Raw genomic sequence first — 14872 nt, 5'->3', positions numbered from 1 at the left:
AAGGATGGAAGGATTGAGCATTAACAATTTAACAAATACATTGATTACTTGTAAAGCCCTTCAAAATATTAAAGAAAGTAATTTATTTTATTAAAAAATTATTCAATATCTAAAAACTACAAAGATTGTGAAGTAAGTGTTCAAATTGTAGAATGCGTCTGTATCCAGATAGTACAATTAAAAAGCTTCTTTGATGTTATCCTTATAGTTTATTTTTCCTAATTTTTATTTACTTAAATGATACAAGTAATTATAAAAATCTCTTCTTTCAAAAAAAATTCTACAAAAATTTCTACAATTTGAGTTACTTTACAATTATTAAAGTCTAAAATAGTTCAAATGATATTTTTTATAAACAATAATGTAGATATGAAAATTGAGAATGTTGAACTGAATGTTATTAATTTACTTGCACAAAATTAATAAAAAGTAATTACACAAAATACCAAAAATCAACTTGTCTCCAATCATTCTCACACTTGCACATACATCCTCGTTTTTATTTTTATTTTTATTTTTTTTCATTTTTTTCTTCTCTCTCTCTCTTTCTCTCTCTCTTATAAATATATATATATATATATATATATATTATAATTTCTTGATTTGAATCATGTTGATTGATTCTATGAGTTAAGACTTGACATCATTTTACTTTTGAAAAATGAAACAACACGTGATGCTCTGAAGGAAGGTTATATTTATGGATGTACGAGACAATATAAATACGAAAATGTAATATACATATCATTAACGTAAAATAATACACTTATGAGTGTATATATACGGAAGGAACTGTGTCTGAATTCGCATGAGACAAGCACAGGATGTTTTGGATGGCTCACACGTTCGCTAGTTCCCACGCGTTTCCAACATCCTGATTCTTGTTCACTTAGAGATCAGGTCGAACCCGAACTCTAGATTCTGACGGTGTGAATGTGCAGCAAAGCGCGTTTGGAGCTATTTTAGGGCTGTTCAGGATGTGCATGAACGATCATCCAATATTTAACGGTGCTGCTGAATAGTTTCATCCATCACTCTAAATAGGCACGTGGAAAGCATCCTTTGAAATGGATGAAGAAGCTTGACTCGACATTTTATAACGGCAGAGAAAAGGATGTAGAAGACCGTGGATATCATTATAAGATGAAAAGCTCGGTTTTCATAAAGGACGTGAATAAAATATGGTGCTGAAAAGTTAAATTTAATTTAATCAGCACAAATTCATTTGCATGTGAGTGTGTAGGCAAGACGAAAATTTTGACACTTTCAGTGAGAACACCACCCGGAAATTATTTGAGACTCGACGAGGGCATAAATTAAGATGTACAGGAGTGAAAGAAAAATGTATTGTGTTCAGTTTGTGTACACATTAAAAGAACACCTAAGAGTATTCAACAAACTCATAGTAAACCATCGAAATACACCACTCTAAATTAATTAAGAGGTTGACTGAATAGTCTATATTCAAACAAGGAGGAGGGGGTCCACCCCCCAAGTCAGGGAAGAAGCCCCGAAGCAGGGGGAAGCGGGGAAGGTTTCCCAGGTCGCAGGTCCATCTTTCCAGTCCTCAACTTCTCGGGACTACTACAGTCCAACGAGCAGCCCCCACAGGGCTTTTACCGGTACCTTATAATGGGTCATTTGATTGGAGGAGCACGGCGAAGAGGGGCACAACTTTGTCACCACCACCACTACCTTATCAGATTCCCCTGGTCCACGTTTTTAGGGTACACTCCTCTGGATAGGGCTTGGAGGTGTGAACACACCACCATTGTGAGTTCCCTCCCGACCCATACACGTGCATACTGGAAAAGTGCCCCCATGGCCACAGGCTTCTTTCTGCCTCTCTTTCCTCTTTCTTGTACAATAGCCCTCCCTCCAGCTCTCAAACCGAGAATTCTGTGGTTTGGCCATAGATCTGCCGTGTCTCTGCGTGGGCTCTGGTTAATCAGAGATGGACTCTGTTGCTTCGAGTTGCGAAGTCTCGGCGCTCGGTTTGAATTGCTGCTGCCTTGGTGCAGCCTGCCAGTGTAGCTGTGTGTTCTGGTGATGTGTCTTGGTGATTTGTTTGCAGTGGCGGGCAAGTCTCCTCTTGATTGGTCGCCTCGTTTCGGTTTTTGCTTGTCGTTAGTTATACTCGCGCTGTGGTTGTAACCTACCACTCCCCTCTGTCTCGGCCACTCTCTGCGTCAGCTTCTTCAGCGTAGTTCTGTGTTTTAGAGCATTTATTTTATTTTATTTTACTTTTTTTTTTGGTTTCTTAGGTCATTCTCATCAACGAGCGCGTCGTCGCCGCCAGCTTTGTCTGATTTTTTGCTTGCAATCAACTTCTGCCGAATGTGGATTCTATCTTCCCTCACAAATCGAGTCTAATTTCTTCTCGTCTCGTAACCCTTGGCATCATGTATGTAAAGTTTTTTCACTACTCAAGTTCATCATCGTCATCAAGCTCCTAATTCTACTTACAGATTTCCTCTTTCTAGCGTTTGCGGAAATTTTAGTTGGCTGAAGTAGCCTTTGGTTTGAAGAACAAGGATTTTATTGGCGTGAAGAGTCTCGAGAGGTAGCGTGTGCCAACGTGATTGGAGAAAGCATCCACTTATCCCCCGGTTTCTGCGGCGAAAGAAGACGCTCGGTACGTAAGGGGTTTAACCAAAGACGCAGACGGATAAGCTAGAGGCTGCATTGGATGCATTGGGAAAGGAATGCAATTTTCTGGTGGAAATCTTCACAGTAGTCGCGAGCTACAGTAAAATGTGTTTGGTGGAGTTCGTAGCAGCGTTGAGGACGGTTAAGATAAGGTGGAAGTTGTGGTACAGCGATGTTTTTTGCTGAATGTAGGATAGCGAAATGTAGCTTACTTTGAAGGTAGTTGAAGCTAGAGGCAGCTGCCAATGTTTCCAGACAGGTTTTTCATAGATTTTCTGTAGTAATTGGAATGGGTGACGAAGAGCTTGGTGCATTTACCCGAGACTTGTTCTGTATCTTCTGGTTTTTCTTCCTTTCTTACAGTTCTACACTTCCGGTTTTTTCCAGTGAACAAGCCCTACTTCAAAATAGCTGGTATTGGATCACTTGTAATTCAATGCAACATGGCCGTATCACGAGAACCAGAGAATGTCATCGTTTCAAGACAAGGTTCAGTGCTTGGCAAGAAAACTATCCTCAAGAGTGATCATTTCCCTGGTTGTCAAAACAAGCGTCTATTGCCTCACGTGGAGGGAGCTCCCAATTACAGACAGGTAGATCCTACTGCTTGTTTAGGTTTTTAGGTGCAGAGAGAGCACAACAGCCTGTTCTAGTCTACTTAAAAATTTACATAATGAAAAATATTATACATGAGCACGTATTTTTCGTCCTCATTGATATGCACATGTTCAGCACCTTCCCTCAAGCTAGAGATAATAAAATTTTGTCATCTTACCGTTTAGACGGCTTTGATAAATCACTACCAGGTCACAGTTATTTGCAAATTTTGTGGTATTTTGCTAACACAACACATAAAGGTGTATTCGAGATAATTGATCTGAAACCTGAAAATTTCCTTGTTAAATGGTGTTCTTGCCTTGTCGGAATGCCTTGATTGGCTGAATTAAGCCGCATCTTTTCGTTTTTCGTACGCTGTTGTCAGGTGGGAAACAAACCTGTATATGGCGTGGCCATTCCAACTGTTGATGGCATACGCAGAGTTTTAGAGCTAATAGGAGCTGGTAAATACGAATCTCAACGTGTTTTGTGGCACAACCTACGGGAGGAACCGGTACGTTCTCCTTCTGGGGATAATAGGGTACTTATTTGGTTTATAGTTAAGTTACATTGCGTGATTGATCGTCGTGGATCACTTTCGCCAGCGTACTATATTGTTGTTTATGATGTACTTGAATGAGAACTTTGTGTACAAGGATTTGTAGAACTTATCCACCTTCTCAATGTATTCGAAGGTTTCTAATTTCGTTTGCCGTCTTTTGTTTAGGTTATTTATGTCAATGGCCGTCCGTTCGTGTTGCGAGAAGTGGAGCGGCCTTTCACAAATCTTGAGTATACTGTAAGCTCTTGAAACACAAATTCCTTTTTGTGAAATGAATTCCATCGGTTTGTACGAGATATCCACAGCAATTTTACTTATGCAGAGCTTGACGTATTTTGGGTTGCATCATTTGATACGGCGAGATAATGAAGGCGTGTGACATATCTAAAAGATCTTTAAGTATGCATGTCATTAACTTTTTAACTTTTTTTTATTCTTGTACTGTTTTGTCTTCGTTATGTTATGGTGGTTTAGGAGTCTGCCTTCAGCATGGTGCAGTTCTACGTCTACATATGACGATTCAGTATGGTCTGAGTTTTTGGGTGTGTCAACCTGAGTTTCAATTTCTTAAATATCAGCAAGCGAGGAAGTTCAAGGGTGTAGTTGGTTTTTATAGTTTAGAAGAAACTCGAATTTTAAACGAATTTTGAACTGCTTTTGTGAAAGAATGTATTCCGGGGGATTGCGATTGGTATTCTTGCTTGAACACGTCTTAGCTTTGGATTCCTTCGTCGAGGATATTGGTAGACTGAACGCGTTTAACGTTAGCGTCTTGTACAAAGTTCGTTAGCCACAGGCGCCGTGGACATGGAATCACTATCATAGTGAGCTTGTGCGGTCCAAACTAATTATCCGTAATGGTGTCTGGACCGGGCATTGCTTCAGGCTTCCCAGGGACAAGAACGCCTTAGGAGTTTCCTGCAATTCTCTATTTTGCGAATGCTCACCCGCGGAACCACTTTGTCTGATGGGAATGATTTATTTTCTTAAAAGTTCACAGTAGCGGTCGTCGTCAAGACAATTCTCGAAAATTGATTGTTTTCTAAGATTCTTCTTGAATGGTGACCATCTAAAGTGGATAACATGACTTGTCATTTTGATATCTATTTTGGGCTTAGTTCATATGTTTCATGTTTGCTGGAGTTTCTCAGTTCAACGCATTTTTTTTGGACCACTGAAAGTGGTTTGTCTCAAGAATCCTGTGACACTACCCTCGTTTGCTAGTTTCACGCAATCTTTTCGATATGGTTGATTGATCCAGTGTTCAGCAGACTACTGACTTTAATTGCTTCTTATGTGCTCAGGGAATCAACAGGCAAAGAGTGGAGCAGATGGAAGCTCGTCTTAAGGTAGATGTTCTCCAGGAAGCTGCCAGGTACATCAGATTATATTTCAAGGCATCCATCTTAGCAATCTGAGTTTCAGATTATGTTTGTGGACACATATTGTTACGTATAATGACGCTTTACAGGCGGAAGGTTTTTCAGTAAACCTGAAAGGTGTTGATTGTGTTCGGATAGTCTCTCATGCGTTTGTCGGTGCGGCTGTGTGGGTGTGGCCGTGTGTGTGTACACACACACACTCTCAAAGAATATTTCGGGGTCGAGATATTAGATAAAAATTTAGAATTCCAAGGGGTTTCATGTCTTTGCCGTCTGTGTAGCAGTATATCAACTGGATCGTAAGCTGCAAGCTGCATTTATTGCCTAAGCTGTATTTTCGTGCTGCTGAACAATGCAGGTATTCTAACAAGATTATGGTCAGTGATGAACTCCCTGATGGCCAAATGATAGACCAATGGGAGCCTGTGGGTCCAGACTCCATTCAAACACCTTTTGAGGTATGTCTGGAGCCGCTCTCTCTCTCTCTCTCTCTCTCTGTTTTTTTTTTTTTTTTTGTTTTTTTTTCCCCTTTCCTTGTGATATCAGAGTTATGACTTTTTCAGTATCGTCAGTATTCATGACGGGGGATTATGGATTTTATGATGTCTGCAGGTTTACGTCAGTCTGCAGGCAGAAGGTTACCCGGTCGATTATGAGCGAATTCCAATCACGGACGAGAAGTCACCAAAAGAGCGTGATTTTGATTCTCTTGTGAGTATTTCTTTGTTTTCCTGCTTCAAGATTGATGATTTCAATGTCAGCCCTGTAACGTGGTTTGAATATTACATAATATTTTCTTGATTGATAATGTTGGATTCAGGTACATCGTTTTTCACAAGTTGATGTAGAGACCAAGTTGGTGTTCAACTGCCAAATGGGCCGCGGTCGAACCACCACGGGCATGGTTATTGCGACTTTGATTCATCTTCAGCGTGTCGGAGCTTCAGGTTTTGCGAAAACCTTGTGGATTATTCAGAACAAGCATCTTCGTCTTGGTTTAGGAATTCGAGCAAAGCATTCTTCACTGAGTTTAAGAGACCTGGCTTTGATACGGACTTGGTCCTAAGGATATCTAAGAAACTTTTGGAATGTCTTTTTGGGTATAGCTACTTGAAATCTGACTGCAGATCTTCATATTTAAGAACATCTTAAACATTTTCATGTAGCATTTTCATGTTCAATAAGAAGAACACAGCGTGTGGAAGATACTGGTTGTTTAGAAATTTCTGGCGAACATTGAACGTTGCAGGGCTACCAAGGTCAAGTTCGATGGGGACAATTCATGAGGCTAGGGATGAAATGCTACATGACGTACCGGACACTGAAGAGGCCCTGAGAAGAGGAGAGTACACAGTAATCCGAAGTCTTATCCGCGTGCTGGAGGTAAGTATGCACGGGATAAGCCGTGTTCTGCACGAACTCATTTCTATGAATCTTCTCCATGGATTTTTTTTGTACCTTTGCTTTAATAGTTATTTAATTAAGTAATTGATGCATTGGTTGATTAGACAGGTCAATCAAGAGGTCTGTGAAATCGATCTGTTCATAGCTTATGTTCCTTGGTTTGAAAGCAAGAAGTAGTGAATGCTTTTTGTAGGTAGTTTCAATTCAAAGTTTTACACATGCACATGATTAAAAGTAATTATCCCTGCAGAATCTTCCTTCATTATTATGAGTTTTGGTTTCTAATTCTCGAAGGCATTCATGTTGGCAGGGCGGTGTGGAAGGTAAACGTCAGGTCGATAAAGTAATCGACAGCTGCTCAGCTATGCAGGTACTTTTGACTTTTGTGAGGTTTGTAGATGGAAATACCCTTCTAAAAGTCAATGGCTTTCACCCAGTCCAGATCTGGTTGTCCTTGTTCTAGGGTACTGAAAAATCCTGAATTGCAGAACTTGCGGGAGGCAATCGCTGGTTATCGGAATAGCATTGTCAGGCAAGCCGATGAAAAAAAGCGTGAAGCTGGACTCTCTTTCTTTGTGGAGTACCTAGAGCGATACTACTTCCTTATCTGCTTCGCTGTTTACATTCACACTGATAAGACTTCTTTGGGCTCCTCGCACCGGTCAGGCGCCGGCGGTTTTGAGCAATGGATGCGTGCACGACCGGAACTTTACAGCATCCTTCGCAGGTCCCCTCTCTTTGAGGATTGCTCCTATCATTTGTTTGAGGATTGAATTCAGTATTGTATTTGTTCATTATGAGATTCTCTACTGGTATGTTAACAATGTATTGTTTTCTCAGGTTGCTGAGACGAGATCCTATGGGTGCGCTGGGTTATAGTAATACCCCCGTGGGTGTCATAAAAATGTCTCCAAAAGCTGCGGATGGTCGTCCGAGTAAGATGGAGTATGTTGTGGCCAGTCGGAACGGTGAGGTTTTAGGACGACGGACAATGTTGAAAAGTGATCATTGTCCTGGTTGTCAAAGCCAGTATCTTCCAGAACTTCTGGACGGAGCTCCTAACTTCAGGGAGGTTGGAGGGTTTCCTGTGTATGGAGTTGCTAATCCAACGATTGATGGCATCCGCGCTGTGCTGCAAAGAGTTGGTGAAGGTAGCAGTGAACGACCGGTATTGTGGCACAACATGAGGGAGGAACCTGTCGTATACATTAATGGGAAGCCATTTGTCTTGCGAGAAGTTGAACGTCCCTACAAGAACATGCTCGAATATGAAGTAAGCGTTCATTTATTTGTATTACATATTTGCTAATTGTTTTGGTTTTTATTGTGTTTCTTTATTCTTTAACATTTCTTGCCAAAGTGAGCTTAAGTATGATTATTGTGTTTGAATTGTCACACTTGTTTTACGAAGATATGCTTTTAAAAAAAGTAACTGGTGCTTTAGACTTATGCTATGAGTTTGATTTATTAAATTTGTTAAATTTGATGTGCTCTGTGTCGTTAAATCTGTACTATAACTCTGGGGAGTTCTATAATTCTGTCTTGTACTGAGCTCATTGAACTCCGAGATCAGATCGACTGGGTTGTATGTGCAAGCTTTTGTGGATTGGATATTATGGGAACTGCGTCTTGTAATCGCTTACAGTAAATTTTCGTGCAGGGCATAGAGAGGGCAAGAGTAGAGCAGATGGAAGCCCGATTGAAAGAGGACATATTACGAGAAGCTGAAAGATATTCAGGTGCTATAATGGTGAATCATGAGATGGATGACGGACAGATTTTTGATTCATGGGAGCCTGTTGGTCCTGGTGCAGTTCAGACACCTCTGGAGGTTTATGAATGTTTGAAAGCTGAAGGCTATCAGGTGGAGTATGCTAGGGTTCCTATTACTGATGGCAAGGCTCCCAAAAGTTCCGACTTTGGTGCTCTTGCTTCTCGCATCGCAACTGCTACAAGAGACACCGCTTTTGTCTTCAACTGTCAGGTTAGCTTCTTTCTTTTTCCAAATCATGTGACTTTTTTCATTTGATATAGTTGAAACGATTATTTTTATTTACTTCATCTGTTATGTTACTGAGATTTCTTGTGACCCAGATGGGACGAGGTCGGACCACCACTGGGATGGTGATAGCGTGTCTGGTTCTTCTGCGATGTGAGTATGGCATTCCACTTCGGATGCCTGACCTAATTCCACATGGGGACGAAGCAGACAGTGGATTAAGTAGTGGAGAGGAGGTTAACGGTGACATGCTTGTGGGTAGTCCTGCAAATAGGGTGCAGGATCAAAATTGTATTGCAGGATTTGTGATGGATGATATCCCCATTGTCCGGAAAATAACGCGCCTGCTTGATAATGGGGCGGAATGCCGGGAGGCCTTAGATAGTGTCATTGATCACTGTGCTGCGATGCAAAATTTACGGCAAGCTGTTCTGCATTACCGACGGGCATTCAACGATCAAAAGCTGGAGCATCATGCTCGTCGTGCAGCTTTGAATCGAGGTATTGAGTATCTTGAACGGTACTTGATGTTGATAGCTTTTGCTGCTTACTTGAACAGCAGTTCTTTCGATGGATACTGCCAAGGTGGCTCTGGAACAACCTTCAAGGCGTGGCTTCATCGTCATCCAGAAGTGAGGCAAATGAAATGGAGCATGCGATTGAGACCGACCCGCGTGTTCACTATCAATGTGAGCAATTTTTCCCTTAGTGGAGAGTCTTTGATGTGATAGTTGGAGATGCCTGCCTATTACAGTGTGTTTTTCTGAAAGTTCTCTAATCTGTTGTTATGTGGCTGGTTGACATTTCAGGAGATAGAGTTCAAAGTACATGGAGAGAATAATCAGGAAGACTCTGTAATGGAAGCGGTTGTGAAGTCACGCACTGGTTCCATATTAGGGAAACACTCTCTCCTTAAGATGTACTTTTTCCCGGGACAGAAAACTACTTCAGACCATGTACCAATTACTGGTGCACCCCATGTTTGTAAGGTAATCGATAGGACTTGTTCTCTTCGTTTCGGATATTTTCAGAGGGTTTTGAAGTCGCTTGAACTTTGCATCTGTTTTATTGCTTTCCTTTTATTTATGAGAAGTAGTTTCTTCTGATTCTACTGCCTTGGAAACCTAATCCCCAACAGACGAAAGTTACTTTGTGTGCCCTAAGAACGATTTGATCTATTCACTCTTTCAAATGAGTTCTGTGTTTGTATTCTCTAATGAGAGTCGTGTTCTCATATAATTTTCTGTTCGGCTATGTATCTATTTTGAAAGAGTTTCATCTGTGAATATTTCTGAAGACCAACTGATATCGATTATGGAAGTCTTAAAACTCAAATCAACATCCTTGCGGCTTACTTTGGCAGGTGGAGGGATTTCCTGTGCATAGTATGGCGACTCCTACTATAGAAGGGGCTAAAGCTGTGTTGACTCATCTGTGTGCCGGTCCATCGTCTGGGATGCAGCGGAAAGCTGTTGTAACAGACCTTCGCGAAGAAGTAGTGGTGTATGTGCATGATAATCCATTTGTCCTTCGCGAGGTTGATCAGCCTGCTAGCACCTTAAAACACGTTGGTGTGAAAGCCCACGTGGTAAGTTCTCACTTGTAATTCAAGGGTCAATTCCAAAGTAGTGTTGTTGGTTGTTGTTTAGGTTTTATTGCAAAACGTAAATAGTGTTAAAGGATCAGGGAAATGGTCGTTAGTTAGAGGGTTCTTACGCTTCGTCCCTGTTGAAGACGATAGGTTGCTTATTACCTGTTAGTGACCAGCGAAGGTATTGTGCATCATGTTGAACAGGTTGAACAAATGGAGAGTAGGCTGAAGGAGGATATTTTGGCTGAAGTAGAGCGCACAGGAGGCCGTATGCTTTTGCACAGGGAAGAGTATAGCGTAATCACTGGTCATTCAGACATAATTGGTTATTGGGAAGTAATCAGTGCTGAGGATGTTCAAACCCCTGCCGAGATGTATGCTAATTTACGAGCAGAAGGATATAACCTTGATTACCAGCGTATTCCTCTTACCAGGGAAAGAGCAGCTGTAACTGCTGACGTCGATGCCATCCATCGACGTTTGGACGAGTACGTTTGCTCAAACAAAGCCAATAATAATGCTCCTTTAGAAACTAAGCAGTTGCAATTTTGTGACACTACCATGTATCTGTATTGTGAATGTAACGAGCAGTGTGCTGGAATGTTTTTTTCGTCGGGCTTGTTTTGTACTACTGTTTGCTAATAGTTGTCTTAACATAGTTCTCGCCTTCTTATTGCAGAGCTGGTTCAGGGGTGGAGTATTGCTTCATATCACATACAGGATTTGGAGGTGTTGCCTACGCAATGGCTATGACGTGCCTTAGGTTGCAAGCTGAACAACAATTGGCCAGCTTGTCTTTGTCATCCTCTACGAAAACGGACATCGTTAATTTTCATTTGATGGCAAATAATAAGATGGTCCAAAGGCCTGCTGATGATACGGAGGCCTTTCGACAGGGTGATTACCGTGATATATTAAGTCTCACTCGAGTTTTGGCAAGTGGACCAGCAAGTAAAGACGAAGTCGATGTCGTGATTGACCGGTTTGTACATCTTATTTTCTCTTTGAACATTGTTATTGGCTTGAATGTTATTCGTCTGAATATATTCATATTTGCATATGAAGTGTCGTAATAAAATTTGAATATTCAATACGTTTATCGATCGCGCTGGTTTACTTAGAAGTGATTAATTGCTATTTAGATGAGAGTTTACGGTTTAGGGCTGAAAAAGGAAGAATCTGTAATCGGATTGGGTTTTATACTTCATATCCTGACCGTTCGGGTTTATATTCGTAATATTGCTACAGGTGCGCTGTGGCCGGACATTTACGTGATGACATCTTTGATTACATGTGTCAGTTGAATCACTTCACCAACTTAGAAGATGAGCGTAGATATAATGTTCTTGACATGGGTGTAAATGCTCTAAGGTTAGTGGCCCTCTTGACGTGTTTATCACACGTTTAATTTCTTTATGACCACGTAAGTATAGTGCATTCTTTACTTTTAGATCATTTTGTGTTAAGGTGGTTTCCCCAAAAAATGGATTATTGATGTTTGAAATGTGTGATTGCCTTTTGCAGAAGGTATTTTTTCTTGATTGCCTTCAGGTCTTATCTTTTCAGCAGAGTTGCTCTTCATGGCAATGCTTGCGCGGGCGAAACCTCGTTCAGTGATTGGATGAAAGCTCGGCCTGAACTTGGTCATCTTTATGATAATCTCAAGCTCAAATGATTATGTGTGAGTTCACACTCATTGCTCTAAACAAAGTAGATTAAAGTTTTGGGCAGCATTTCTCGAGTTGTTCTTGATGATGGAACTTGGCCCGAGTGTACAGCTTTTGTAGCTTGCAATGGCAAAAACCAGATATTTCAGGTACCTCTTGTAAGTAGAGAGTTTCTTCTCGTTCAGATAGAATGTTCTAAAATATGAAGCTACTTCATGTATTCTTTTGAGCACTGATTGCCTACGTCTAGGTGCCTCTTCCAACTCTAGTTGATATTTAGGAGGAAGGTTTGTATGCTTTTGAATTATGTCCTTAAGGAAAAGGCTCATAAATCTGATAAACTAGGCGTGAATAGGTGACTACATTCAATTTTCTACCGCTTTCAATAGCCACCTTAGCTTAGGGAGGTTGAAGGAGTTATTCGAGTTGACTTGACATGGTTGATGAGTGCAACAACAAATCCACTTACTAATAAGTTATCTTTTATGTGATTTCTCTTATGGGTGAGAGCAGATTGGGCTGACAGTGCGCTGGACACATTTTATTATTCAGACCATGTAAAGTATGCGTACGAAGCATATGCGCAGGGCTATGCTTCTAACCCTCAAGTATCTCTAGATGAGTTCCTCAAACGCGGCTGTAGTGGTGTTGAGCCTTTTAGTTTTCGAGATATGCACCGTTGAGAGCTTTCCACGGTTGTCTCAGCAAAGTACATAATTTTCAGGCCCTAGCTCGAATCCTTCTTTTGCACGTAACATTTGAGTATGATAGAGAGGCCTTGGCAACTTGGTTGCTGAAGTCTCGCAGCAGAGATCATGTTGTCATCGGAATTCGTGGAGGTAGCCGGGGCCGACCAGTGCTGGGAGGAAGTCACTAAGGAAGCACGAGGTGGAGGGAGAGCTTGCAGACATGAGGGACGACCAAACGTGGAGGATCACACCAGCAGACGCTGGATATATCGGTGTGAGCCCTATGTTTCTATTGCCAGAATTAGGATAACGAGACTTCTATATAATCTACAGCCTCAACTGCGGATACAATCTTATTCTAAGCAATTTGGTTCCACTCTGATCATACTGGGCCAAGGTGGTACCGTATTGCAATCTAATTTCGTTCCAACTACCGCATGTGACTCATATTTTCATCATTACAAAATGAGGGGGGGAAGAGAGAGAGAAATGGGGACCATGCCCGGACCCCTATCGACAGCAGCTTCGCCCCCGAAGGCGAAGGTCTGCAATACCCGGGCAGTCAATACTTAAGCGCCCGGATGTACCCAGACCGTATATAGTTCCGTATGTAATACCATATACGTATCGTATCACATACTACATACAACACATAGTGTATTGGATATAATACGGTATTAGTATGGTATTCAGAACCATATGATATTAGAATTTTTCAATATCCTAGATTTCTTCTGGATGTTCAAAAGATACTAAAAAGATGCTAAAGTGATGTCCAACAAGATGTCTTCTAAATTTGGAATTTTCTATTAGGTTTTCTATATTAAACTATATTTTATTCACTAATGCTAATTCCCTTTATTTGAAATCCTCTAAACTAATCTTCACCTAACAATTGCAATGTTGGTGCTCGAAATGCATTCTTTTGTTCTAAAACAACCAATGGTTTGATTTGATTAATCACAATGACTTTGTAACAAATGTTGTTAAGCTTGATAGATGTAAAAATTAGAATAGAAATCAAAACATATTTTTTTCAAATCTTAAAATTTTTTTTGTAATGGACCTTGAGAGTTTTGAAATTTTGCAATAATGGGTTTAAAATGACAATTTTTTAAAGTATTGTATAAAAGTCTTTTTCAATACTATCTCCTATTAGTTTCTATTTGATATGAGAAAAACATTTCCTCTCTCCTTGTTGCAAATCTTCGAGTTAGTTCAAAACTATCTAAACTTATTTAAAACAAGGTTTTAGGCCAATGTTTGGAGTATTAGCTAAAAAAGCAACTTGCACCTCATGTAATTGCTCTTGAAGTTCAATATGACATCTGGTCTATATAAATAATTATTCTTTACAAAATAATTTGTAAAATGGTATGAAAGTATCTATATAACAAATGAATAATTTTTTGCTATTATGTTAAGACCATATTTCTTGAATTCATTGAAAAATCTAAGGTTTGCTAAAATAATAATTATTTATTTTAAAATTAAAAGCTCTAGATTTAGATTTTGTGATTGAAGGATAAATTATATTTGAAGGTGGTCAAATAGTGTACATTCACTTTTAATACAATATTAATAAATTTGATTTACTTGAAGAAAAAAGAAAGCTTAAATGAAATCTATTTAGCCCTATAAGGACCCCTATACCATCTTTATTCTATTCTTCTAAAAATATTTGGAGAATATTTGTTTAAATGTGTTTGCTATAAAAATGTAAGAATGAAAAAAATTCTAAGAGTTCTTTTTATTTCTAAATATTAATCTTTTGCTTAAAGAAGATTTGTTCTAAGTCTTTTTAACCATATTTTGATCACCACCAAATATAAGTAGAATGTTAGAAGGTAACATTTAAAAATAATAATCCATAAATAATTACAAAGTTTCAAGAATTTAAGAGGATTATTGAGATGTTTCATATTACAAGATAAAAAATTTAAATTCATAAAACATTAGGAGTAGAAAAGTCATTTTTTAATTCTAACTCTATATTATGTAAATCAAATGGGAGGTAAAGATGGAAGCTTGGTTGTCTAAAAAGAGAGTATTTACTTCTATTATTCTTAATTTTATATAGAAAAAGAAGTTTATTTTGTTCTCTTCTCAAGTCAAACTCTTAAGATTTAGATTTTTTACTATATTGAGAGCCTTCCAATTTATTTCTTGTTGCTAAATGATAAAACTTCTACCAATTGCTTTAATAAGCCTAGAGTATGTATAAATAGCTACATTTGTGAAGAGCTTAGCAATCTAATTTCTATCTATACTTGCATCTATATATACTATTATTATTCTTGGTCGTGAAAAAAAATATTCGTCATATATCAAG

The 14872-nt window shown here is 39.4% G+C and overlaps 1 protein-coding gene across 3 annotated transcripts; it reads left to right on the top strand.

Moving 5' to 3' along the window:
• The first annotated feature begins 1898 nt into the window (after nt 1-1898).
• LOC112277226 (uncharacterized) lies at nt 1899-12959 on the top strand. Of its 3 annotated transcripts, none has more exons than XM_024509318.3 (21): nt 1899-2635; nt 3037-3242; nt 3632-3760; nt 3974-4045; nt 5113-5183; nt 5549-5648; nt 5803-5901; nt 6011-6137; nt 6440-6573; nt 6905-6964; nt 7083-7321; nt 7435-7867; nt 8255-8578; nt 8689-9282; nt 9403-9582; nt 9957-10181; nt 10389-10672; nt 10864-11166; nt 11433-11555; nt 11709-11865; nt 12365-12959. In XM_024509318.3, exons 2-20 carry the CDS (start codon nt 3093-3095, stop codon nt 11857-11859), a joined length of 3798 nt encoding a protein of 1265 aa, XP_024365086.1. In that variant the 5' UTR covers nt 1899-2635; nt 3037-3092; the 3' UTR covers nt 11860-11865; nt 12365-12959. The 3 variants fall into 3 exon arrangements, 2 of the variants coding, with proteins under 2 accessions (XP_024365086.1, XP_024365087.1); XR_016500803.1 differs by having other exon boundaries at nt 1905-2635; nt 11709-12000; XM_024509319.3 differs by lacking the exon at nt 1899-2635 and adding an exon at nt 2660-2801.
• Nucleotides 12960-14872: the final 1913 nt, after the last annotated feature.

This window comes from Physcomitrium patens, chromosome 25, assembly GCF_059467195.1.
Source record: "Physcomitrium patens ecotype Gransden chromosome 25, ASM5946719v1, whole genome shotgun sequence".
In the NCBI taxonomy this organism is placed as follows: domain Eukaryota; kingdom Viridiplantae; phylum Streptophyta; class Bryopsida; order Funariales; family Funariaceae; genus Physcomitrium; species Physcomitrium patens.
This window is presented reverse-complemented; position numbering and strand designations above follow the sequence as displayed.

What these genes read in the sequence shown, in the direction of transcription:
- LOC112277226 (XM_024509318.3), top strand. Translation starts at nt 3,093, where the DNA reads ATGGCCGTATCACGAGAACCAGAGAATGTCATCGTTTCAAGACAAGGT. An exon ending in GTCTTATCCGCGTGCTGGAG is followed by an intron (nt 6,574 to 6,904) that starts GTAAGTATGCAC and finishes TCATGTTGGCAG; the next exon opens with GGCGGTGTGGAAGGTAAACG. An exon ending in CCCGCGTGTTCACTATCAAT is followed by an intron (nt 9,283 to 9,402) that starts GTGAGCAATTTT and finishes TTGACATTTCAG; the next exon opens with GAGATAGAGTTCAAAGTACA.